Genomic DNA, 27769 nt, shown 5'->3' on the forward strand with positions numbered 1-27769 from the left:
CCCTTCCCTTTAAGGGAGGGAAGGAGCCTGGGATTCTGGCAGCACTGCACGGGATACTGTGCTCTGCCACTATCGCCCCTGTTGCTCCGTTTAGCGCTCCACTTCTCTCCTGTAGCGCTAGCCCAGAAGTTTGCGTTCCACTGAATTGTGTAGCTCTCACTGCTACTTCTGCGCTCCCGCAGAAGTTCTCACCCCAAATGGGACACTGCACAATTTCTAGCCCAAGGTGTTTAAATGATGAAAGGATTCGATCGGGTAAATACACAGAAACTACTTCCTCCGATGTGGTAATCCAGAACAAGGGGGCATAATCTTAAAATTAGAGCTAGGCCATTCAGGAGTGAAATCAGCAAGTACTTTTTCACACAAAGGGTTGTGGAAATCTGGAGCTCTCGCCATCATAAGGCTGTAGATTGCTGAGTCAATTTTCATGATTGAGATTAATAGATTTTCGTTAGGCAAGAGTATCAAGGGATATAGATCAAAGGCAGATAAATGGAATTGATGTATAGATCAGCCATAATCTAATAGAAAAAAAAAAGAGGGTGTTGATCAGTCTGCAGGCGGCTCTTCCAGGCCCAAAGCTGGTCAAGGGCATCCTAGAAGGACATCTGTGGCTTCCACAAAGGTAACACAGCAGCCTTCCCAGATCCATGAGGCAGCCACAGGGGAGACACTGAGGCACAGTAGGCATGAGTAAGAGGGGTTATTTGGAAATACACAAGGGTGGCAAATTATGTATATATGTTATTTTTCTCCACTGTTTATTGTTCTGTTAGTCGTTTGGAGCGATATTGATTATGTATTAAATCTTTATTTTTTGCACCGATATCTGGGCAGGTGTGTAATGTGACTGTAATGGTTGGAGCTTTTTGACAGCTTGTGGCCACCACCGTTTGCTTTCTTACCATTCTCCCGCCACTAGGTGGTGTTTTCCGATTGGACACAGACAGACAAAGAGAGAAAGAGAAACAGAGAGAAGCAACAAGGAGCAGCATCCATTTTAGTTAGAACTATCTTTAACTTTTGTTAATCAGAAACGGATTTTCTGAATTTGCAAACCTTCCTAGAGGTACAGCTATGTAAGTAACTTCTCCTTATCCAATCATTCTGGAATTATTGTATTTTATCTTTGATGTACAGTAAGAGCTAAGTAACTTCTTTTTATTGCTGTTTTTATTCGATTGTTACAGTTGTATTACAAGAATGCTAAATCTGTCTTTATTCTTTGCCAACAGTTTTACACTGCATTTATTAAAGGATTTGGATTCTGAAGCTCTAGCCATATTTTTTGGTGTATTGTTGAAGCTAGCTGGAGAATCAGAGTTATCGCTTGCCGTACGCTACACTCTGACAGAAACAGTATCTGACAGTGGACAATGATGTATCAAGGGCACTCATTGGGATGGCCATGGAAAGTAGAAGTTGAAGGGTCATGTGGGGATGAAATTATTGGAATCGAGCAGCAATCAGATGTGTCTGCGTTTCCCTTGCAGGGTTGGGATGGCGACGACGCCTCCTGGGTGGCTCAGCACACTCCTAAACCGTGCTGGGTTTTGAGTGGCGAGGTCCGAAATCTGGCAAAACCTGAAATCCGGCACGGATTCGGTCGAGGATTCCGAATTTCAGACTTGATTTTCTTGTCTGAAATCTGGAATCCTCAATCTATCCGTGCTGGATTTCAGGTTTTGCCTCAAAAATGTCCAGTTTTTGGACAATAATTCCGAATTCCGGACGACACCATCAGCTATGCGCAAAATGTCCGGTTTTTGGAATTCTGGATTCGGGAAGTTGCACCTGTACATAATTGCTGGGCAATGTTCAGGTTGGCACTACTTCTGGTAAAGGTTTACTAAACAAGTGCAACAAAAGTAGAAATTCAATCACGTTATGATGAATATCCTCGCCCACACCAAAGATCTTTGGCCTCAGCAATGGTTTAGGTTCAGGTGTCTAGTATGTCATATGCCAAAAGTCACTACACAGTTGGCATTACATCTGCTACAGTTAAAGAAACTGTATTTACAGTATAAAGGTAAAACTTCTAAAATTACCTGCATGTAAATTACTACGGCAGTAGAAAATATAAAATGCAATAGCGAAAAAATAACCGCTTATCCAGCTTTAACCAACATGGACATTCAAGACTTCTGAATGTACATTCAACATGCAGAGGACAGAGTTAATCCATCAATAACTTACTGTTCCAGAAGTTGGTCACATTTTTCTAAGGCATCCTTTTCAGCTTCAACTGCTCGTTCCTTTTCTGCAACTGCATTGTCTCTTGCTTCTCTCAAATTTCTGAATTAGGATAAAGTTTAAAAAAACCTTCAGTAAATACAAAACAGAATGTGGTAAGACATCCCCATTTCCTTTCAATAACTAGTAAACGGCGCTCCTTTCCTATAAGAAATTCAAAGATTTTCAAACTTTGTTCATACCAAATTTGGTGCAGAGGTGACTGATGCAGTAAATCGCAAAATATTATTTATACTCACTGACAAAAAATTGACATTATTGGAAGTACTCCCCCCCTCCCTTTTATTCACATCCTGGGTGAGAAAATTTGAGGCCCTATGGATATGAAGACTAGTTCTTATAGAGGGTGTGAGGCAAGTTAGCAGAGAAAATGGTTTTGAGAAATAACAGTCCCGTCCAGTTCCACAGAAAAAACAAAACTCAGTCACTGAATCTATGTATAACACCAAGAAAAGAAAAATGGAAATTTTAATCACACTGGAAAAGCTGTTTAGCGTCACCACCCTGTATCCACCCCGCTATCACCAATGACTCTGTCGAGATTGCTAACTAATTGGCACACTGACTCGACAGCGTCATCTCCGATAGCCAAAATGTAGATGGAGGTAATCCTGTCACATAAATAATTTAACACACTTATCATCTGAGGCAGCTAAACTCTCCAAGAATAAGGGATTTTGTTTGGTGCATCTGATCAAAACTACCAGCGGTGACAAATATAATCTTTACACCATGACAAAATTTGGCGTTCGAGGGCTATTTGCTGGTCTGGCCTCTCGTTCAACAAGGCACTTCTTGGCATCGTTAGCCTGTTCGGACTTTCCCCTCACTTCAGTTGCTCCAAAGTTGCAAATACAGTTTAATTACACATGCATGTAATTCATCACGTGCAGCAGCATTAAAGTTGCTGACAGTCTTGATTTAGTGATAACACTCTTGCATCTGGGTTAGAAGGTCATGGGGTCATGTCCCACCCGAGACTGAGCACAAACTAGGCTGACAGTTTAATGCAGTACTGAGGGAGTGCTGGCCCTTTTGAAGGATAGGTTTTTCGGATCAGACGTTATACTGATGTTACGCTGTCTGCCTTCTCAGATGGACGTAAAAGATCCCATAGCACTATTCAAAGAGCAGGGCAGTTCTCCTGGTGTCCTGGCCAACATTTATTCCTCAAGCAACACAACTAAAACAGTATAATTGACCATTTATATCATTATTGTGGGAGCTTGCTGTGTGCAAATTGGCTGCTGTATTCCCCACATTACAACAGTGATTATACTTCATTGGCTTTGAAGTACTTAAAGATGTCCTGAGGTCATGAAAAGTCCTATATAAATGCAAGTTATTTCTTTCATTCTCATCCTTGTTTTCAAATCCCCCCATGGCCTTGCCTTCCCAATCTCTAATCTCCTCCAGCCCCAATATCCTCCAAGATATCTGCGCTCCTCTAATTCTGACCTCTTGAGCATTCCCGATTTTAATCACTCCACCACTGGTGACCCCAAGCTCTGGAACTCCCTGCCTAACCTCCCCGTTTTTCTACCCCTCTTTCCTCCTTTAAGACGCGCCTTAAAACCTACCTTTTTGACCAAGTTTTTGGTCATCTGCCCTTGTATCTCCTTATGTGGCTCAGCATCAAATTTTTTTTAATAATGCTCCTTGGGACATTTTATTATGTGAAAGGCGCTATATAAATACAAGTTATTGTTGCTATTTGCAACTTTAGAGTAATTGCGCAAGCATGAATCTTGCACATGTGCAGTTTACCCACTGTTGTCAAATCAACTCCACAGTATAAACAGGGTAGAAGCTGGCATACTGCATTAGAAATAGTACAAAAGGAGTAAAGTGTGGATAATCACAGGTGCGAACTTGCATCTCACAGCATGTACATTTAGGTCTAGATTTTCGCCAGGTTTGCGACCTGTTTTTCGCCTGGGCGAATCGCATAAACGACCTTTTTTGGTGCTAAACGAGTCGCACAACATTTTGCGCCTGGGCGGAAATTTCGGCAGTGGTTTTGCGACGGCACTAAAATTTAGTGCCCGCTCGACGGTTTTACCATTTAGATGATGTCAATCGGCGTGCAATGCTGCATTAACGCTCCGGGCGGAAGATTCGGTGATATCGTCCGATTTACCGTCCACCTGAGAACCCACCAGCAAAAACCAGTCAAACCCAGGTCGGACCCAGAGCGCATCCAGTGCCATTTTAAAAACGGAGATGATAAGTGCATAAAAGGATTGGAGAAGAAGGCTGCGTTTTACACAGTGAAGTTTTATGTGAGTTTATAGTTTGTTTAAAGGATATTTAAGGACATTTAAAAAAAATGGGGCCTATACCATGTCAGCCATTATTCCTAGGTGCTTTTTCTATGCAGCATTGAGCTGCAAGAAAGCTTATTGATGAGCATTTTGAGCATAAACGTGGTTCATAAGGAAGACATCGAAGTGCAGATTTATCTTTTAAGATCTCAGAAAGCAATCTTAATGTGTAAAGATCATTCATGGCAAATAAGGTGCAACACTAAGCCTACCTATACCAACAGCATGAGAACAACTAGTTTATCAGATTTATAATTTAAGTAATGAAGGAATGCATCAATAAAAATATGACTTACTATAATGACCCTGCAATGGTCATTAAACCTCTTGTGGCACTGTGTGTGGGTCCTTTGGATGGCATTGACATAGGAGATCTCCTCAGCTATGCTGGCCCAAATTTTTCGAAAAACCGCTGGGAGGGTTTACTTGCACCCCTCCTGTTAAATTCTTTGAACAGCACTAACAAGGGTCCTCATTTGCCTCACTGCTGAACTTTCTGGCTCTCTGCCCATGCTACCATCTCCTTCCATCGTGAATCAAATTAAAAAATGGCTGATTCAGCCCTGGGTGTACTGTGCATGCGTGGGTGCTCCCTGCCAGCTGACCAGAAGCACACGAAGAAGAAAAAAAATTGCAAAAAAAAAAAAATTGCGCATACGCAGAACTTCCAATTTTTTTGCGGGTCGCAAATTTCGGCTCCGACGCACAAATTCTGTTGTGCAACACCGGAGTTATCGCCATTGCTAACGATCTTCACCATTTGCCAAAATTTGCAAGCTCTGGCGGTAACCCAGTGGTAAAAAAAAATGTTGCCACGATTATCGCCCGAAAACGGGCAAAATCGCTAAAACGCGAAAATCTAGACCAAATTTGTCTTATAAAATGCATTAATATAAACTGATGTGTTTCTATAAAGCAGAGTCAGCTGATACTAGTACCTCAGTTAATGCCCCCCAAAAATTCAATGAAGGAAATAAAAGCCACATAAGATACTATATTATCATTCTCAACTGGCCATGATAACTTTTGAATGAGTGAAAATGTGTTACCCATTTTGAAAAGGCACCTCTCAATAAAAGGATTGAAGTACAAACTTGCAATTTAGAAAAGATGGGGACTGGGTAAAGGAGCATCAATGGCCTGGATTTTGTGGTCAGCGGCGAAGGAACGGCGCTCGCTGTTCATGCTGACAGCTGCCCACAGAGTTTTCGTAGGATTTTGAGCACAGACTTGCCGTCATTGGACGTTTGATCTAGTGCAGTGCCCTCTACAGGGGATCTGCGGTGTCTGCAAGCAACAGTGAGGATGCTCAACTAATCAGATTTAAGAATCCTCACTGAAACATGCAATCTAAACCAGGAAGTACAAACCAGAAATTATAAATTAGATTTAAATCACGTACAGATGCAAAATAAAGATTGGGAAAGAAAGATGGGATTAAGAAAGATAAAAGAGACCGAAAGATACATTTTTCTGGCATGATTAGTGGGTCACTATGGGTAAGTACCTCAACTTCACTGCCCTTACACTGATTTCAATGCCGAGCCTATCGGCAAAGTACTGCTACAATGCAGCCTGTGGAGGAGCAGGGTAACTTAGACCGTAACTTTCGGATTTCCACGGCTAACTGCGCATATGCGTACGTCCGATATGCTTCATAATAATGGTGAGCACTAGTGGCCTCATCGTTATTTTGATTGCAATATCTTGGCCATTGTATCTTTTTATTAACCTTTACAAAATATGCTGTTATGCTTTATGGCTATTGAACTCCATGACTCATTACATTTTTTCCTCTCGGACATAACTACAAAACACTAACATTTTTTTGAGGCAAGAGATGCATACCTGGTAGGACAGGAACACATTTAGGTTGAAAGAGAATCCTGTTTGACTAACAGTTGATCAGAAGATAATCTCTATGTAATATTTGGAAAAGCCATTAAAATGAGTAATGTAGTGGAGTAGTACATCAGTGTACTAACATGTTGCACCATAATTCTCTAGGGTGTGGACTTGTAGCTCCCCTTGCTCATGGCAAATGCTCGATCTAAGCTAGGCTGACAGAAGGTACTGAGTAAATGTTGGGCATTTCATTGTTATAGTGTGAGGAAAAAAGTCATAAATAATCTATCATCAGCACTTTGGTGCAACTCCGAGTAGCCATATATATATTGCTAGTGGGAGAAGGTTGGGAACAGGGGGGAAAATAAGAGATTTTTTAAAAAAAGAAAATGGCACCAAACCTTTTTGAGATTTATTGCAAGCAGTGGAATAGTAAGTTTAAACAAAAGGTTCAGATTGTTATCGTCACAAATAGAAAGTCTGCTTTCACAGGAAACAGGACATAGAGGAAAGCAACTGGGCAGAATGAATTCTAAGTTGCGTTCAACATTGACAACTGCAGGGCAACATATTGGCACTAAAACGGTAACAAAAATTCAATATATAAGGTATATCAACACATATTGTGCCTCTGAGAAAAAGATCCAGGTGTAATCGTTGACCAAACACAAAGTGTATGGTGACAGTTGGAAAGGCAAATAAATTGTTGTAAAAATGTAAACAGATTTGTAGAATATAAATCCAAGGAGTGTTACTGATACTCGATAAAGTATTCCAGAGAACAAATGCCAAGTATTGTATTCAGGTATCGTCACCATAAATAAGATAGAGATCGTTAAAAGGATTCAGAGAAAGTCAAAGTTTCGATATACGAATGTGAAGAGAAGCTAAGAAAAAGAAGTTATTTTAAAAAGGGATGTAATTCTAGTTTTTTTTTTTTAAATGTCAATCAAATAGGTAAGGTGGATATCAGGATAAAAGACATAACTTTAAACTGAGCAAGCTGTGAGCAAAGGAATGAATTTTCAACTTACAAATCAGACTGCCATCTAGTGCAGAAAATATAGATTTGATACGAAGCATTCAAAAAGACCCAGATTTTGAGGTCAGCGGCGAATGAACGCCGCTCACTGTTTATTACGCTTACAACTGCCCACAGACTTTTTGTGGTTTTGAGCTGCAACTTGGGCTAGATTTTCCCTAAAGCCCCTCAATGCCTGATTGCCGCCCAGAAAAAATGCTAACGTCCTGCAACTAACGCTGGCGAAACGTTCCATAATTAAGGTAAAAAAATATCGCCCGACGAAAAAATGGATCTTGCACCAATATTCTCGGCGGTTAAAGGCGAAACTAGGTGAAACGGGCGGTTCTTACCGGAATGGACGGTAAGTTCTAAAATTTAATCCGAGGCTGCAATTGGGCCTAGGGAGGGGGGAAAACTTAAACAAAAATAAAGTTATGAAACCTTCTCAAGACAATTACCGTTTTAGAAACATAAAAATAATTTAAAAAACCTTTAACTTACCATTCTTTGCAGGGTACTCACCTACCGCCCTGTTTCAGCAGCTTTTCGTGGGCGGTTTGTATGGATCCTCCACTGAGGCAAAACTAAGATCCTGGCGGTTTTCTCGGCGGTGCATGTGGGCGGTTGTGACTTGGCGGTCTTCTCAAAATGTGGGCGGAACTCTTTTAAAAAATAAAGAGGAAACTTTCGCCGGCGGCTTTTCACCAAAAAATAGCTGTACTGCCGAGAAAACTGCCAAAAATGAAGGGCGCGGCGCCCACTACAGGGGATCTAAGACCTGTGTGACCAGGTAAACAATAGCGAGGCTCTTCAACAAATCAGATTGAAGATTTCTCACTTAGGCTCGCAATCTAAAACAGTTAGAATATCTAATTCAATGTAAAATCATGCACAGAAAGCAAAATAAAGAAAGGGAAAGAAAGATGAGATTAAGAGAGACAGATAAAAAAGTAATTTTTTTTTTTAAACATTTTTTCTAAAATCTCCAAAAATAGTTGAACTCTAAAGGAATGAAACTTAACACTTGTAAAAGTAATTTTTTTTAGTGCCAGAGAGGTTGTTTGGCAGTTAATAAGACTTACCATGTCATTAAAAATGCACTCACATTTGAATGATCAAGCCATTACTTTTTCTGGTGTGTTCAGTGGGTATCTAGTGGTAAGTACCACAATTTCACACCCTTCATGTATTTGACCGCCGAATTTCTCAGCGAGGTACCGGAATAGCGCATCTTTTGGAGGAGCAGGGAAAATCGGACAGCAACTTCCAGATTTCTGCATTTAACTGCACATGTGCAGACACTAGAAGTTGCTATCCGATTTGCCCCTCAACAACGGTGAGCACCGATAGCCTCGCAGTTAGTTATTTCTAATACAAAATCGGGGCCAATTAATTTCTGATTCAAAAAAGAACAGATCGTTGTTTTCAGTTTGAAATTGATCAAGGTTAAAAAAAAATGCTGAGTTTTAGCAAGGCAGAACAAATTAGATGTGAACAGCCTTTGCTCATAACTTTATTCTTATGTTGTTATCCAGTTCAGCAGCTGACCAAAAGTCAAGGGTTACTGCTCTAACTCTCTACTGGGTATCAGGTAAATTACTTAATTTACCAGCCATAAGACCAAGAGCATTACAAGTTCTACAAGTAAAATGGACATTAGGCTGAAGAGCATTACAAGTGTCAGCCTGCTGCAGTTGGTAGCATCCTTGTGTGAGTCAGAAGGATGTGGCTTCAAGCTCGACTCCAAAGACTTGAGCTCATAATCTAGGTTGATACATTGGTGAAATATTAAGGGAGTGCTATATTGTGAGAGTTGCTAGCTTTTGGATGCGATGTTAAACCAAGGCTATGTCTGCTTATTCAGTGGACGCAAAAGCTCCCATGGCAATATTCAAAGATGGGTAGGGGAGTTCCTTGGTCTTCTGACGAACATTTATTCATAAACAACATGAACTTGCATTTTTACTATAAAATAGAAAAACATCCCAAGGCTCTTCACAGAGGCATAATAATACAAAAATGGACATCTAGGCAAAGGAGATTGAGAGGGACGACTAAAAGGTGGTTAGAGATGGGTTTTAAGGAAAGTATTAAAGGAGGAGAGGGAACTGGAAATGTAGCCGGGTTTAGGGAGGTGTAATGTATTTGCTTCATGGGTTCTTTACTAAAGAATTCATAGCAACACATTGCTATTAAGAACTAGTTAGTTTATTAGCAAAAGATTTAACAATCACACTACACATTACCAGTTCATCCACCAGGCTCACTACCATCTGCCTAGTCGTGGATCTACCAAACCCAACGGGCTGGGGTTTTATTGAGTCTTGTGAACATCACGTGACTGGCGAAGCCACTTTCAAGTCAACAGCTCTACAAAACTGTGAGCATACTCACAGGTGCATACATTATAGGAGGAAATTCTGGTGTTTGGGGAACAGAGAGCTGGAGGCATGGGTGCCAATGGTGTGGCAAAGGGACGGAGGAGAAAATGCACAAATGACCAGAGTCAGAACAACAGAGAGTTCGAGAGGGATGTGCTATTGGCCTGGAGGAGGTTAGAGAGATAAGAAGGGGTAAAGGCCATTAAAGGATTTAATTACACGAATCAGAATTTTAAATTGGAAGCATAGGAGGAGCAGGAACCAATGCACGTCAGCAAGGATAGGGGCGATAGATGAAAAATAAAGACAGACTTGCATTTATGTAGTACCTTTCACAGCCTCAGGACACCAATGAAGAACTTTTGAAGTACAGTCACTGTTGTAATGGAGGAAACGCGACAGCCAATTTGCACACAGCAAGCTCCCACCAACAGCAATGGGAAAATGACCAGATCATCTGTTATTTTAGTAATGTTGGTTTTGGGATAAATATTGGCTACAACACCTACCCTGAGCAGGACCTATTCCCGGGTAGGATCTGAACGGCAAAGTTTTGAATAAGCTCAAATTTACACAGAGTGGAGGATGGGAGGCTGGTTAGGTGCCCATTGGAATAGGCTAATCAGGAGGTGACAAAAGCTTGGATGAGGAGTTCAGAGGTAGGTGTGCTGGGGTGGGGCAGAGGTGGGAAATGTTTGGTAACTGGGGCCAGTTGCATGATTAAGATTTTAAAGGCAATGTCCAGGTTCCTTGTGCATGATTTTGAATTTATGTATTTACCTGCAAATATGGTGCAAAAGATTTGCCAGAGAGTCCACACAAAGGGCTCAAATTTGGCCCACCCCTTTTTTCGGCACACTCACTAGAGATGCGCCAACTTTGTGGGGCTGAAAACCGCACCGAAAAAATCTCCCACGATTCTGGCCGGGGAGTTTTGATCCGCTGGGAGGGGGGGGGGGGGGGGGTTTGATGGAGGAGCGTTTTGATCCCGGGGGGAAGGAGAGTTTTGATCCTGGGCGGAGGGGGGGTTGATCCCAGGGGCAGGGGAGTTTTGATCCGGGGGGGGGGGTTGGGTGGATTCCGAACCGCAGGCTGGGTTCAATCACCGACCCCATGGGAGTAGGGAGTTCCAATTCCATGGGCGGTCCGATCCCTGACCTCTAGGGAAGATCTGATCCCCAGACATGTCCGATATCTGACCCCGGGTGCTGTTCTGATCCTGGAGGGTCTGATCCCTGACCCTGGGAAGTAGGGTTGTTTGTAAGGGGCGGGCTGATGGTGGGTGAGCTTAGGCAGCTGGGAGAACGTAAGAAGATAAGAATTACGAGCAGGAGATACTTCTATTTTTTATTTGGATATTTTGAAAAAATTATGTAAATATGTTTTGTCTCTTTACTTCTTTTATTTTTGTAGTTTAAGCTTCCATGAATGCTTCTGTTGTATAGTAAATTACCTTTGCGAAGTTTGTCATATGATGTCCTGTATAGCTGTTTGATCCTATTCATATTCTTTCGTCAAGTCATTAAGTTCTGCTGGCCTCCGATGTACCTACCTGCGCTGATTTCTTAACTCTCCGCAAGGGTTTTCTGTGCAGCCACAAGTGGCCACATACGCTGGCCTAAGTTAGTTTGGAGTAACTATTAGCTGTCCAAAGTGGCCTAAATGGCGGTAACGCCCCCTTTTGAAAAAAACTAAACTAAACCAAAAAAATCCGAACTAACTCACTTACACTGGCGCAAATTGAATTTGCAAAATGGGGATTTTTAAGATACTCTAGAAAAATCAAGTTGCTCCCAAAAAAACGGAGCAATTCCTAGGCAATTTTGAGTCCACTGACTCAGTAATGCACTGCACTTTACATGGTCATCGAACTGAAACGGTAACTCATGTCTCTCTCCACAGAACCTACCTGACCTGCTGAGTACTTGCAGCTTCCCCCCCTCCCCCGTTTGTATTGCACTTTATTTTGTTAATTTATAAATGTGCTACAATTTTACAAATTAGAGGTAATGCCATGCTCTGAATGATATGCTGGACTACTTTACCACAAACACTTGCAAGAACTGAAAAATATTACACCTCAAAACCTGCATTTAAAAGAATTTCTCAGCTTCATCCTTTTTTAAAAAAATCATTACTAACACAAACATTTTAAAATACCTGAAACAGGATCATTCAAAGCTCTATGCACTAAATGATTAAACTAAATAATGCAACAACAAACCTTATCAATACCTAGGTGAAATTCATTTAACACTATTTGCATATTAAAATGGTGAATTACATAATTGCTTACCATGTATGGCACAAGACTGAATTTGATCATTTGTATAAATTGAAACATCACCAGGAATTATTGATGAGATACGGATTCCAACGCGTGTATTTTGTCTAACTTGCCTATAATCTCAGTTTCCAGTGAAGTTGTAGATTTAAATACTGCATGCAGTTTGTAATCTGGCCTATAAATTAAATTTATAATTTGTGCATTCATCTTCAATGTGATCAAGTAATTAGCTAAGGCAGTACTGTCTGTGCATCTAAATCTAAATGACCATCTCTGTCTACTGAGTATTTAGAATGTTTACTTTGAAGTGCATGCCTTTCTGATCATGATTATTAAATATTGTTTTTGAAAGAATCCGTGCTATCATATGATGTCAAAACACAAAGATTTCTTGGAAACCTTCTTTAGGGCAAAATACCTTAGTCGTGGAAAAAAAATTAAATTACATCATGTGTGAGTTAATCAGCGTTTCACTTGTAACTTAAAATTATGCTCCAATACATTCACCTTCACAAACTAAAAGCACAGGAAGAAGCAGAATGATAACTTAAAACAAGATACGGCCTCCCCTGGTAGCTGACACCCTTAACCATTGTTAGGTGGCTCCTTCTCCAATTTTCTCTCTTTAGTTCTCCTTCACTGAAGGCATTCACAGATGCTGGACCACTAGTTCTGATCAGGAGGGGGAAACCAAATTGATTTTTTCCCCCCCTGATATTGGCTAACAACAGAGATTGGAGATTGAATGTGACCACCTTAAGTGCTCATAGAGGAACACCACATGGTGCATTCTTCTTTCAACAATAACAACTTGCATTCATATAGCATCTTTAACATAGTAAAAAGTCCCAGGGCACTTCACAGAAGCGTTATCAAATAAAATTTGACACTGACCCACATAAGGAGATATTAGGGCTGATAATATCATAGAAGTCAGATTTAAGGAGCATCTTAAAGGAGGAAAGAGCGATAGAGAGGTGGAGAGATTTAGGAAGGGAACTGTAGAGCTTAGGGCCGAGGCAGCTGAAAGCATGGTCGCCAATAGTGGAGCGATTAAAATCGGGGACATGCAAGAGGCCAGAATTGGAGGAGCGCAGAAACCTCGGAGGGTTGTAGGGATGAAGGAGGTTACAGAGATAGTGAGGGGGGAGGCCCGAGAGGGATTTGAACACAAGGATGAGAATTTTAAAATCCAGTCTTTGCTCAACCGGGAGCCAATGTAGGTTAACAAGCATAAGGGTGATGGGTAAACGAGATTTGGTGTCAGTTAGGATACAACAGCAGAGATTTGGATGAGCTCAAACTTATGGAGGGTGGAAGATGGGAGGCGGGCCAGGAGTGCATTGGAATAGTCAAGTCTCGAGGTAAAAAAGGCATGGATGAGGGCTTCAGCAGATGATGAGCTGAGGTAGGGGCGGAGTTGGGCGATGTTACGGAGGTGGAAATCGGTGGTCTTAGTGATGGTGCGGATATATGGTTTGAAACTCATCTCGGGGTCAAATACGGCACCAAGGTTGCGAACAGTCTGGTTCGTCTGCGAAAGTCACTGCAAGAATCCTCCTCAATCATCTTCTCCCGGTGGCTGAAGAGCTTTTCCCAGAATTGCAATGCAGATCGTGTCCAATAAGGGGTACAACGGACATGATCTTCATCGCGCGACAACTACAAGAGAAATACAGGGAACAGCATCAGCCCTTGTATATGGCCGCCTTTGACCTCGCGAAGGCCTTTGACACTGTCAACCGTGAGGGACTATGGAGCAGCCTCGACTGTTTCAGCTGCCCCCAAAAGTTTGTCACCATCCTCCGCCTGCGCCACGACGACATGCAAGCCGTGATCCTGACCAACGGATCCACCACAGACCCAATCCATGTCCGGACCGGGGTCAAACAGGGCTGCGTCATCGCACCAACGCTCTTCTTGATCTTGCTTGCTGCAATGCTTCATCTCACTCTAGACAAGCTCCCCGCTGGAGTGGAACTAAACTATAGAACCAATGGGAACCTGTTCAACCGTTGCTGCTTCCAGGCTAGATCCAAGGTCATCCCATCCTCTGTCATGGGATGACATTTGTGTCTGCGCGCACTCAGAGGTCGAACTCCAAGCCATCGTCAACACCTTCATTGAGGTGTACGAAAGCATGGGCCTCACACTAAACATCCGTAAAACAAAGGTCCTCCTACAACCTGACCCCGCCACAGAGCACTGCCCCCCGGTCATCAAAATCCACGGACAACGTGGACCATCTTCCATACCTTGGGAGCCTACCATCAGCAAGGGCGGACATCGATGACGAGGTCCAACACCACCTCCAGTGTGCCAGCGTAGCCTTTGGTCGCCTGAGGAAAAGAGTGTTTGCAGACCAAGACCTCAAATCTGGCATCAAGCTTATGGTCTACAGGGCAGTAGTGATATCCGCCCTCCTATATGGCTCAAAGACGTGGACCATATACAGTAGACACCTCAAAGTGCTGGAGAAGTACCACCAGTGTTGCCTCCGCAAGATCCTGCAAATCCACTGGGAGGATAGACGCACCAACGTCAGTGTTCTCACTCAGGCCAACATCCCCAGTATTGAAGCACTGACCACGCTCGATCAGCTCCGTTGGGCGGTCCACATCGTCTGCCTGCCCGACACGAGGCTCCCTAAGCAAGCACTCTACTCAGAGCTCCGACACGGCAAGCGAGCCCCAGGTGGGCAGAGGAAATGTTTCAAGGACACCCTCAAAGCCTCCTTGATAAAGTGCTCAACATCCCCACCGGCACCTGGGAATCCCTGGCCTAAGACCGTTCAAAGTGGAGGAAGAGCATCCAGGAGGGCGTTGAGCACCTCGAGTCTCGTCACCAAGAGCATGCGGAAATCAAGCGTAGGCAGCGGAAGGAGCGTGTGGCAAACCAGACTCCCCACCCACCTTTTCCTTCAACCACTCTCTGCCCCACCTGTGACAGCGACTGTAATTCCCGTATTGGACTGTCCAGACACCTGAGAACTCACTTTTAGAGTGGAAGCAAGTCTTCCTCGATTTCTAGGGACTGCCTATGATGATGATCAGCTTCAAATAGGTGCCAGGGAGAGGGATGGAATCGGTGGCAAGTTTATGGCGGCGACAACTTCTTCAGTCAGTTCTGGTTAAAACATGGTCCGAATTTCTTTTCCTTGCAAATTTTCAGAAAAGGAATTGAATTCTTGCTGGGTTACAGCTACAAGGGTCAATTACACTCCAGTAACTCATGCTAGTATGGGGACATCAAAAGCCCAATGCAAATCTGCCTTCATCCAGTGTCCATTTTTGTGCTGCCAGCAGTTGTTGAACAGCAATCAGAAATGGGAAACCTAGCTGGTTTTTACTGAGAAACTGTTACACCTCTACTAGTGTCCCAGCTAAGATCAGCCAAGACAAGGACTTTCTTGGTCTCTATCACTCAACTACTCACTGGATAAGCTTACTGAGCCAGTGGGTAGCTTGGTTGATATATTTCTAACCATCCTCTCTTCGCACCCCCACATACTCCAGTAGCTGCTGTCTAAAATAAGCATGGTTCAAGTATCTCATAAATAATTCTCCACATTAATACTGACAGGTGTGGTTCCCAGAACTGTTAGAGAATAAATAATGCCTTAAAATTGTTCTCAACACACTAGATAGTCTCTCATCACATTGTGAATGAAGAGTCAGAGAACTCTCTCACCGTTCTCCGATGTTTTGAGTTGCTGTTTATCTTTGTTTCTCTGCTCCTTTGCAGTTTCGGAGTAGGAACTATTGGAGTTCACTCAATCTCTTCTTTCACAGACTATGGATAATGCTTTACCTGTTTTCCCTTTCATACATTTCTTTGGAGCCACTTCGAAGATGCTCAATTTCCTGGTCTGTTTTCACTCGGATCTGCTCCAGTTCATGACGAAGCTTGTCTTCATATTCATTTTTGTAGTGGTCCCTTTAAAAGAAATTTCAAGTGTTCCAATATTTATCTTCAACATCAAAAGAAGAGTAAAATGGTAAATTCTACAGGTCTATGTCACAACTAACTAAAATACTTACAGCAATTAATTAGGCTGAAGAACAATATTAATGTAAATTTAGTGAAGTTAGATACAAGTATTTTACTTGTGATATGTTTCAAAGTTTTCTCAATTATAACAAAGATGTGTACAGAGTTTGTGTACACTATTGCTTCATTTTAATCATTCTTTTAATATGGATTCTTACACAAATTTTAAAGAGACATCAGCATTCAGTCATATCTATTTCCAATCTGTTGCTGATAAGTGAATACTTTGCGGCATGTGGAATAAGGGTATTTAATAAAATCATCAAAATGTCTTTCATTTTAGCTTTTAAACTGAATTAAATGTTAAATTAAGCATGGTACAAAAGCTGCACTGGCTAATAAAATGCATAATCATGGGTCACATCCTACAATCAGATTGGCTTGTTCTTACACTTCTAATCCTTGTACAATATTTTGCATAATAAATTAATAATTCAATGATAGTCAATAACAATGTGCATTTAGCGTAGCAAAATGTCTCTATGTGCTTTACAGGAACATAACCAGACAAAAATTGACACCAAGCCAAAGAAGGAGACATTAGGACAAAGGGTTAGGCTTTAAGGAGGATCTGAAAGAAGAAGAAAAAGGTAGAGACGGAGAGGTTGATAGAGGGTATTATAGAACTTGGGGCCGAGATGGCTGAAGACAATGCCGCCAATGGTGGGGTGAAGGAAGTGGGGGATGCACAAGAGACCAGAGGTAGAGGAACACAAGGGTTCTCTGAGGGTGGTAGGGATAAATTAGGTTACAGAGATAGGGAGGGGCGAGGCCATGGAGGGATATGAATAGAAGGGTGAGGATTTTAAAATCGAGGAGCCAATGCAGGTCAGCGAGCACAGGGGTGATGGGTGAACATGACTTGATGCAAGTTAGGATACAAGCAGCAGAGTTTCTGATGAGCTTAAGTTTATGGAGGGTGGAAGATGAGAGGCTGGCCAGGAGAGAATTAGAATAGTCGAGTCTGGAGATAACAAAAGTATAGATGAGTGTTCCAGCAGCAGAAAGGCCGAGGCAGGGACTTTGCTGGGCGATATTACGGAGGTGGGAGTAAGCGGTTTTGGTGATGGCGAGGCTTTGGGGTCGAAAGCTCAGTTCAGGGTCAAATAATTTGCGAACAGTCTGGTTCAGCCTGAGACAGTGGCCAGAGAGGGTAGTGAAATTGGTGGCTAGGGAACGAGGTTCATGGTGGGGGCCAAAGACAATGGCTTCTCAATGATTAATTGGAGGAAATTTTACAAGCAGTCTGACAACACAGAAGCAGTGCAGGGCTCGAGAGAGCTAGTGGTGAGGTAGAGCTGGTAAATCAAGACTTGCGCCAAACTATGTCATGTGAAATGAATGATTAATCCAGATGTCAATTTTTAAGAGGCATATGTGGAGCTCAATAGACAATCTAGCATTTTGTACAAACTTCCATAACATTAGTAGTACGTTTGTACAGTTTAAATTGTTTAAAAGTTAACATCTAAAATTACAAAAATGCTTTTAACATTATCGGTTCAGGGCTTTTGACAGAATGGAAAATATGTCATGGCAACTCCAGAAGTAATTAAATAGAAAGGGTTCTGAAGTCTTGTTTATAAATGATTTACTCCTCCTGGTTTTGAGATAAAAGCTTATGCAGAGTGCAAACTGTTGTAAATTAAATACAAGTTTTTGGAAAAGTAATTAAGTCATCTCAATTTACCTTCATTGCACACCTTGATGTGGTAGTCTGTGTAAACTGTACAGCACTGGTTTTCAAATTTTTCTATATTCTATATTCTCGAAGAATTTTTTTTAATAATTCAAAATGACGCAACACAAGCTAATTTACGACCTGTGATTTGACACGCTCTGGTAACATTTTTTATTTCTACTATTTATCTGCAGGAATGTTAAATAAATTTACAGCACTGTATTACACAATAATCTGTTTAACATTCATAAAATCAACATCGTGTGTCTCGGAGACTTCACGGAAATTCAACAGGATTATTCCTATAATTAAGAAAATTGAAGTGGAACGTACATAACGGCAGTGATGAAGGTGCAAAAACTGGAATGCTTGTGTGTACAGCTTTTGAAACAAGTGACAGCAAATTCACAACAACCTCATTTGTGTTTCATCAGAAAATTACAGTGCTGGATTGTACTAGACAAGGGAAGGGATGCTGTGCAATGGAGGTCTCCTGTCCTAAGGCATTGAGAATCATTTTGAACCATGAAATCGCATAGTCAGGTCAATGAACTGAAAAAGAATCCTTCATTTTAATACAAAAATCTAAATCTAAGAAAATATGACATACCTTGAAATGACATATTTTTCATACATTTCTTCCCTTGCTCGCTTTGCCTCCTCAAGGTGAGTTTGGAGGCGCTCTATACGGTCTTCTTCATGAGCACAGCGGACATTCAGTTCCATATTTTGGCGATTCAAGTATTCTTTATCTTTTTGCAGCAAACTAACAGACTGTTGGAATGCTGCCACCTGTGTGGGGCACAGAGAAACAGCTTTTTATTAAAGGTCACTGAATTTTAAATGTGTTCTTTAATGATTTGAACAGTTATCAACGGACAAATAAATTCGAAGATGTCATATATTTTCAAGCAAGGTTGTTATTAACCAGACTTCCGACACTGAAACGGCACTCAAATTGTGAGATCAATACTACAAATTCTATACCAACTACTTAGTCACATTTAATATTAAAATCTGCACAAAAGGTACTCCATTTCTTAAATCACACCGAATTATGAACAGTGACTATTTAAAAACAGTCAAAGCATTTCAAGTCAACATAGAACATAAAACGCACGTAATTTGTGTTACTTTTGCTGGCTTTTGCGGAAAGTGGTGTTTTACATACATGATCAGGTTTGGTTTTCAGTGATTATACAAGTTAGGGTTGTGGTTCTTTCAATTTTAGAACGTGGCACCATTTCCACATCACCATTTTTCACAATAGTACAAATCAAACCCGAACTGAACTTTTGAATTAAATCAGATGCTCCCTTCTAGTTCATAAATATCATGGCGAGTATCGATTGGCATTGTGGCCACATGTGTGTACCAAGTTCCAGAAAAGTTGACATTTACTTTGGACCCAGTATGCATGAAATATGTCACTTTACAAAATCTGTTTAACAAGCTAGTCATTTCCCTTGTTCTTCCCTCCCTAACACCTCTCAATCCCAGATATTTATCAATATTATTTTTTGCTCAACCTCCAACAGTGAATTTGCAGTATTTAATTAAGATGCAGGCACTTTATTTATTCTTCCCTCCACTCTCCCTAAAACCATCCTAATTTTTTCCTTAGTTGTTTTCCATGATTATAAAAGATATATTCTCCCGCTACCTCCAATGATAGATTTGTTGTTTTGGATGGAGCTATTGTTGGTGCATCATGGCAAGGAAGATTTTTCCACCATTAAGTATCCAATGGCCAACACCTGAACAGGTGATTATTTGCCATGTTTGTTCCTGCATTACAACAGTGACTACAATTTATTTTTAAAGTACTTAATTGGCTGTAAAGCGCTTTGGAAAGCTTTGGTCGTGAAAAGCGCTATATTAATGCGAGTCTTTCTTTCTTTCATGATCTGGGGCGAACTGACTCAGTCACAATGTTAGAGGTCATCATCAAAGTGCCTCATGAGCATTTCCCTCTAAATCTAGTGTCAATTCAAGTCTCTTTCATCAACAAGGATATAAAATCAACCCAATATCTTTACCTTGGAATACAAGTAAAAATTAAACCATTTTATTTTTTGGGGTTTTTTGTCTGCGTGACAGTTACTTGAAAATCTTCTACCCAGTTATCACCATACACTCTGGATGTTTCACTTCTCCAGAAACAGGGTAAAAATTAAAAAATTTTAATGACAGCTTGCTTTCTCTCGGACAGATAGTGCTAAGATGAGCTACAACCCCTAGTCTTTTTCTTTGTCATTGTTGTGATGTATTCCAAGTACAGCAACCCCACAGAAACAGGATGAAAACTATAATGCACATGATGCATCTGTCACATGTACAGAATTTGTCCACGGTAGCTGGAAATCCTCAACACCCAAAGCCCAGGTGAAATTTACAAATCAAGCTCGGCTTTAGACAGACAGAAGGGTAGGCCAAAGTGAAGAAACATGTGACAGGCATAATACAAAATAGCCAATTATCTAATTAAGTGTATTGATATTTTCTGAATTGTGTGATGGTGCCATTTCTAGCTGAATACACGGACTGGGGGGAATAATGAAAATATTGGCTGAAAACAGTGTGATGGAACAATGATTTGTAAGCAGGGTGAAAGCTGCAATTCTGGCTGATTTTGTGGTACTTGCTGGTTTACGAATGCTAGATTTAGGAAAAAAATAAGCATTTTGTTGATTGGTTTCCAACTGGTTCATGATTCATCATGGATATTTTTTGAACTTTTAGTACATTCATATTTAGCCAATTGGATATTTGATTAATGACAGAAAAATGGTTATTTGAACCAATAAGATAAATAATCAGATACACTTCTTTGGTCATGTTGGCTGAGAGATAAATGTTGACCAGGACACCAGAATAAACCCACGCTCTTCTTTGAATAGTGCTGTGGGAACTTTTACATCCACTTGATAGAGGAGTCTCGGTTTAACATCACACCTAAAAATGGCATTTTGGACAGTGCAGCAATCCCTCAGTACTGCACCAAAATGTCAGCCTCGTTTATGTGCTTAAGTCTCTGGAGCAGAAGACCTTCTGACTCAGAGGATCGAGTGCTACCACTGAGTAAAGGCTGACAAAGTGTAGTACCTGTTAGATTACCCGACAATTAATAAAATGAAGAAGAAAGTGAGTCAGTAAACATCCAGCAAGAGTTAGAAGATACATTAACCCTAAGATTAGTAAGGACAGCAAACTTCTATATCAATGTACATACCTCTTTGGATAAGTCATTTCTCTCCTTAGTTTGTGCCTTGTGTGTGATTTCAAGTAATTCTAGCCTTTTCCTGAGCTCTGAAGTCTCCCGATCAAGTGCATCCCTCTCTCTGAAACAAATCACATGGAATGTGACCAGGCACATATGTGCAGAGTTAAACATACATTTTCCACCCTTAAAACTCAGCCGATATCAAATAAAGCAGCTTTGGCAAACTTTTTCATGAGGTTTTATCACAGTCTTTATTTGTGTATAGATATTTCTAGTACATTAGAACTCTTGCAAATAGCTGAAACTACCTAACCCCATTAAGCTTACTTCCTGTGTCAAGTTTTGAGTGTTGTTTTCATGTCAACATTTATAATGGCAAAATGCTCTATCAATAATTTATATTTTCAGAATTATATGTCAAAACTTTGTCATGTTATGGTCATGATTTTTGTTGATTCATCAGCTTTGATTGCTCTTTCAGAAGATCACTGATATACATTAGGTACCACTGATTTTTCACTCGTTACATTCTGATTCAACAGAACCAAAGACGTTGCTGGAACAAAGGGCCCAAGTTTCCACATGATTTGCACCTGACTTTTAGGAGCAACTGGTGGAGAATGGACTATCTTCGAAATCGCAATTCTTCCCATTTTTTTTTCTGCAGTTCTAGTCAGGTAGAACAGTTCTACTTTGGAACAGAATTTTTTCTTCAAAAGGGGGCGTGTCCGGCCACTGACGCCTGATTTGAAAGTTTCCACAATGAAAACGTACTCCAAACTAAAGTAGAATGGAGCAAGTGAAGATTTTTGTAGAACTGAAAAAACCTGTTCTACACATTAAAAAATCAGGCGCAGGTTACAAATTAGGCGTCCAGAACGAGGTGGGGGGGGGGAAGGGAAGTCATTAAATTCTATAATAAATCCTTATTTATACTTATACAAATATTATACAAATAAATCCAACCTGAATAAACATTTATAAGCAAAGAAAAGATTAAATAAACCATCTTCCTACCTGTGTGAAAGTGCTTCAGGCAGGCCTTTCGGGATCGAAGGCTGAACGGGCCGGCCCGAGACTTCGGGCAGGGCCCGTCCCCAGCACCAGATTTACAGGTAGGTGGCGTTGGGTTGGGTTGGGTCGGGGAGGTTCGGTTCGGGTCGGGGGGGGGGGTCAGGGGGGGGTGAGAAAGAAAGAGAGAGAGAGGGAGAGAGAGAGAGAGAGGGAGAGAGGGGGAGGGGGGGGAGAGAGAGAGGAAGAAGGGGGGAAGAGAGAGGGGGGGGGAGAGAGAGGGGGGAGAGAGAGAGGGGGGGGAGAGAGAGAGGGGGGAGAGAGAGAGGGGGGAGAGAGAGAGGGGGGAGAGAGAGAGGGGGGAGAGAGAGAGGGGGGAGAGAGAGAGGGGGGAGAGAGAGAGGGGGGAGAGAGAGAGGGGGGAGAGAGAGAGGGGGGAGAGAGAGAGGGGGGAGAGAGAGAGGGGGGAGAGAGAGAGGGGGGAGAGAGAGAGGGGGGAGGGAGGGAGGGGAGGAGAGGGAGGGGAGGAGAGGGAGAGAGGGAGGGGGGGGGAGGTCAGGTCGGATCCAGTCCGGGAGCGGGAGTCGGGTCGGGTCCAGTGGGGGCGGGGGGGGTCGGGTCGGGGGGCGGGAGCGCGGGTCGGGTCGAGTCAGTCGGGGGGGGGGGGGGGCGCGGGTGTCGGGTCTGGTCCGGAGGCAGCGGGGAGCGGGCGTCGGGTCTGGTCTGGAGGCAGGGGTGGGGGGGGAGGGGAGCGGGTGTCAGGTCTGGTCCGGAGGCAGAGGGGGAGCGGGTGTCGGGTCTGGTCGGGAGGCAGAGGGGGAGCGGGTGTCAGGTCTGGTCCGGAGGCAGAGGGGGAGCGGGTGTCGGGTCTGGTCGGGAGGCGGGGAGCGGGTGTCGGGTCTGGTCGGGGGGGGGGGGGGGAAGCAGGAGCTGGCCGTGGAAGGAGCCTTATTCACGCAGCCCCAGTGAGGCCATTCGGCCAGGGCTAGGGGCTGCGTGCTTCGGGCCCCTCCCACACAGTTCGGCGCCTGGAGCTACTGCACTTGCGTGCCCACTGTAGCGCGCATGTGCAGAGGTCCCGGCACTGTTTTCAGCGCAGGGACCTGGCTCCGCCCCCCCCCCACAGCTCGTGCTGGCTGCGCCGAGGGCCAGAGGACCTGCAAGTAGGTGGAGAATACCGAGGATTTTTTTAGGCGCACTTTGTGGCGCGAAAAACGGGCGTCCAGGTCGGGACTGCGCCGTTCTAGGCGCGTGTGGAAACTTGGGCCCAAAATATCACCTGCTCACCTGCTATGTATACACACAGATAAGTACAAGGCCATTCATAGGAATAATTATTCATCATAAGTTCAATGTCTTGTCATATATTAGAAGTCTTCTACATAGCGCACACTTTCTTTAAGCCTCACACTTTAGACATCACACTTCAGTCAATCCTCTGACTCATCACGTGCAATGCCATAAGGAATTTGCTAATATACATGACATCCAACTCGCGGTACACCTGTTGTTTGGTACACTTCATTTGTCGCACTATTTCTGTCATGCCTAGGTATTACTTTTAAATTGTATAAACTGTAAGATATGCATAAACAAACATTATACTTTTATTTCAGTCCTCCAAAATCAGGATAGCCGCGTGGTGCTATGCTCCAGGGTGCCACCTGCTTTACTTTCCCTCCCTGGAATGAGCTTCTCAGTGCTAATTTCTACTTTGGATGTTTAAGACAACAATTGCTGACAGACCGAAAGTAAATGGGAACTTTAGAACATAGGATGACTGCTAACCCCTACATAAATTCCCGGGTAATTTAATTTGTTTATTTTCTCCTCAGCCTACATTAAGGATTCTGGGAAAACAGCACACAAGTGACAACATAACTTGAGTTAGGACCCAGTCTAGCACAAGAATGCAGTGATATGACATTGTTAAGCAAACCACTTTATGCCACTTGGCTTTAATGCCACATGGCGTGCAACTCCAATATGGTGTCAAACCAAAAGACCTGAGGAAGTCCAATGTCTAAGTGAGTAGGCAAAAATTTGGCAGGTGGAGTATAATGTCGGAAAGTGTGAGGTCATGCACTTTGGCAGAAAAAAATCAAAGAGCAAGTTATTATTTAAATGGAGAAAGATTGCAAAGTGCCGCAGTAGAGCAGGACCTGGGGGTACTTGTGCATGAAACACAAAAGGATAGAATGCAAGTACAGCAAGTGATCAGGAAGGCCAATGGTATTTGGCCTTTATGGAGTATAAAAGCAGAGAAGTCTTGCTACAGCTATATCAGATATTGGTGAGGCCACACCTGGAATACTGCGTGCAGTTTTGGTTTCCATATTTACGTAAGGATATACTTGCTTTGGAGACAGTTCAGAGAAGGTTCACTAGGTGGATTCCGGGATGAGGGGGTTGACTTATGAGGAAAGGTTGAGTAGGTTGGGCTTCTACTCATTGGAATTCAGAAAAATGAGAGGTGATCTTATCGAAACGTATAAGATTATGAGAGGGCTCAACAAGGTGGATGCAGAGAGGATCTTTCCACTGATGGGGGAGACTAGAACTAGAGGGCATGATCTTAGAATAAGAAGCCGCCCATTTAAAACAGAGATGAGGAGAAATTTCTTCTCTCAGAGGGTTGTAAATCTGCGGAATTTGCTGCCTCAGAGAGCTGTGGAAGCTGGGACATGGAATAAATTTCAGACACAAATTGACAGTTTCTTAAACGATAAGGGATAAAGAGCGATGGGGAGTGGGCGGGTAAGTGGAGCTGAGTCCATGATCAGATCAGCCATGATCTTATTGAATGGCGGAGCAGGCTCGGTGGACCATATGGCCTACTCCTATTCCTATTTCTTAAGTTCTTATGTCTGCCCCCATTTGTGCTTTCAAAATAAACCATTTGAGTATAGAACTATTTCACGGAAGTGAAGTGCAATTCATATCACAGTAGAAGTGGAGTTTTGTCAGTTGGAAAATGGCTACTATTTTTATTTTTCTCTTTCAGGTTTTGGGTCCATACTTGAAGTTGTGCACAAAAGAAATGCATAATCATAGATAAAATTACCAAAAAAGACTAACAATGAGTGTACTTACTGCTTTACCCGGCCATAATTCTCTCTCTTATAGTCCGCTTGCTGACTAAGTTGCTTATTGTCTGCTAGTTCTAACGTGAGGCGTTGACAACGGACTTCGAGATCAGAGCGAATTCTCCTTTCGGATTCATAGCTCTAAAGATTTTAAGAGTGGAAAAGGTTGAGCATTAAATAAATGTTCCTGAAACATCTAGCATTTCCCCATAACTAAATTGCATAATAATCATGTTTCAGGACTTTTGGCCATTTTTCCACAGGAAGGGTCTCAAAAAAGAGCTGAACTTAAATGTTGGATTTTTAAAATCATAGTGTATTTACTAAGTTTTTAAAAAGCACTGAGATAACAGTTTGCATTTTAACCACCTGCCTTCAAAGTCTGTAAACATTAAGGGCTAGAAATTGGGGCAATGTTTGTCGATTCCAACCGGGATATTCACTATTAGCGCCCCAAGAGGGGAGTGGAGCGCTAAGGGAAGTGATCCACACTCTTGGGGCACTAACGATGCGGTAGTGCGGGTGGCCTACTGAAGTTGTGGCGCGAGGATGCCGGCATCCTAGTGCCTAAAGAGGAGGTGAGGTCGACCAACTCAAAACCTGCAGAGAAAGCAAGGCAGGTAAGTCAAACAGTACAAACAGGTCAGTAATGTAATTTAAAATTAATAAAGTTGATTGCAGCCATTTACCTTCTGCTTCGTGGGACCGCCTGCTTTACCTGCTGGTAAAGCAGGCGTTCCAGTTCAATTTTGCCGCTGCGGCGCCAAGGGGGCATTGCACGCTTGATGATGCCACCACGTGGGTGGCGCTACCTCTTAGCACTGCCCCCATCGCTCCACTGAAGTTTTCGGGAGGCGAGGACAGTGCGTCGCTGTGTCAGTAGGTGCTTAGCAGCCCGTTAGCGGCCTTCTCCGGCGCTAACGGTGGCACTATGCAAATGAATTTTTAGCCCCAAGTATTTTATTAGCTTGTCTCAGTAATTGATAACCAGCTCACACCCACTGTGCTAGTTCCGGGCACTTAGAAACATAGAAATTTACAGCGCAGAAGGCGGCCATTTCGGCCCACCGTGTCTGCGCCGGCCGACTAAGAGCCGTACAGCCCTTGGTCAGTAGCCCTAAAGGTTACATATAAACCCATGAACGATGACGGAAAGGCAAAGAGCACCCAGCCCAACCAGTCCGCCTCACCACAACTGTGACAAAAGTATCATAAAGTATCCTAACCAAAGTATCATAAAGTTTAAGCATAACCTCCCTGCTCTTATATTCTATGCCTCGGCCAATAAAGGCAAGCATTCCGTATGCCTTCTTAACCACCTTATCCACCTGGCCTGCTACTTTCAGGGATCTGTGGACAAGCACTCCAAGGTCCTTTTGTTCATCTAGACTATTAAGTGGTCTACCGCTTAATGTGTATACCCTTTCCTTATTAGCTCTCCCAAAGTGCATCACCTCACACTTCTCTGAATTAAATTCCATTTGCCACTGCTCTGCCCACCTGACCAGTAGATTGATATCCTCCTGCAGACCATGACTTTCCTCTTTATCAACCACACAGCCAATTTTAGTGTCGTCTGAAAACTTCTTAATCATACTCCCTATATTCAAATCTAATGGGAGGTATCTGAACACGGGGAGATTGAAGATAGAGGCAGGGACACACATACAGCATTCAGATCCAGCAGAGGCAAGGCTCAGAAATTTAGCATGTAGGAGTTATTTCTGTTTATGTCAAGTGAGATGACCCACTGATGGGGAAGCATAGCTTGTTCATTATTTTGTATTATTACGGGAAGACAATTTGTATTGACTGAATTAAGTGAGTCTGATCATAACTCTAACTGTGCATTTTCACATGCCATGAAGGAGAGCAGCTTAACAATTCGTAACTGGCCTCATTTTAGTAAGTATTTTTTTGGTACACATTCAAATAGTTTGCACAGGTTCTGATCACAGGCAGTACAATTGTTATTCCCCTGCTTTATGCTATTGTACAGTCAGATATTGGACAGTACAGTTACAGCCCTAAATACAAGACATTCAAGACTGCTTATGGGAGTGATGAACACCACTGTACCCAAGAGAATAACTAAGGAAAGACCTGAACCTCGTTGCTTTAAAAATTGCAGTTTTACTGTTCCACCACTTCCATAAGCACTTCAGTATGATTAAAAAAAACTTTATAAGTCCAGTACAAACTCAGGCATGTTTAACAGGTCATAATTATGTTCTTGGCAAAATATTTAGCAGTACATTTTTGTACAATGTAGCTACAAAAACAAACAAAAGTGAGGGACAAAGCTTCAGAGAAGAATAAACAACTGGCTAGTCTCCACAATACTTTGCAGATAAACCAAAATATAGTATTGACAGATTAAATCACAAACATCGAAACTTAATGTGTCTGAAAATGCAGTCTTCCTCAATCTTTCAATATACAAAGTCTCCATGTAGAAATCTCTGGCCTTATTTGAAGTTGGTGCTATGTGTTAAACCACTAGAAAATTATTTCCATCACATCATAGAGATATAAACATTTATCTATGATGTAATGCAACACACTATTGTACACGAGTGCTTACAGCTTATGCTTCTG

At 42.4% G+C, this 27769-nt stretch overlaps 1 protein-coding gene across 1 annotated transcript in view; it reads right to left on the reverse strand.

The window, feature by feature from the left end:
* pibf1 (progesterone immunomodulatory binding factor 1) overlaps positions 1-27769 on the reverse strand; it is a 155306-nt gene that overhangs the window by 106194 nt on the left and 21343 nt on the right. The window contains exons 6-10 of the mRNA XM_070891392.1: positions 25179-25312; positions 21084-21192; positions 18462-18643; positions 15931-16056; positions 2203-2301 (exon numbers count right to left, since the gene is read on the reverse strand). Of these exons, the coding sequence (XP_070747493.1) occupies positions 2203-2301; positions 15931-16056; positions 18462-18643; positions 21084-21192; positions 25179-25312 (650 nt within the window). The remainder of the gene's footprint in view (positions 1-2202; positions 2302-15930; positions 16057-18461; positions 18644-21083; positions 21193-25178; positions 25313-27769) is intronic.

Source organism: Pristiophorus japonicus, chromosome 10, assembly GCF_044704955.1.
Source record: "Pristiophorus japonicus isolate sPriJap1 chromosome 10, sPriJap1.hap1, whole genome shotgun sequence".
In the NCBI taxonomy this organism is placed as follows: Eukaryota; Metazoa; Chordata; class Chondrichthyes; family Pristiophoridae; genus Pristiophorus; species Pristiophorus japonicus.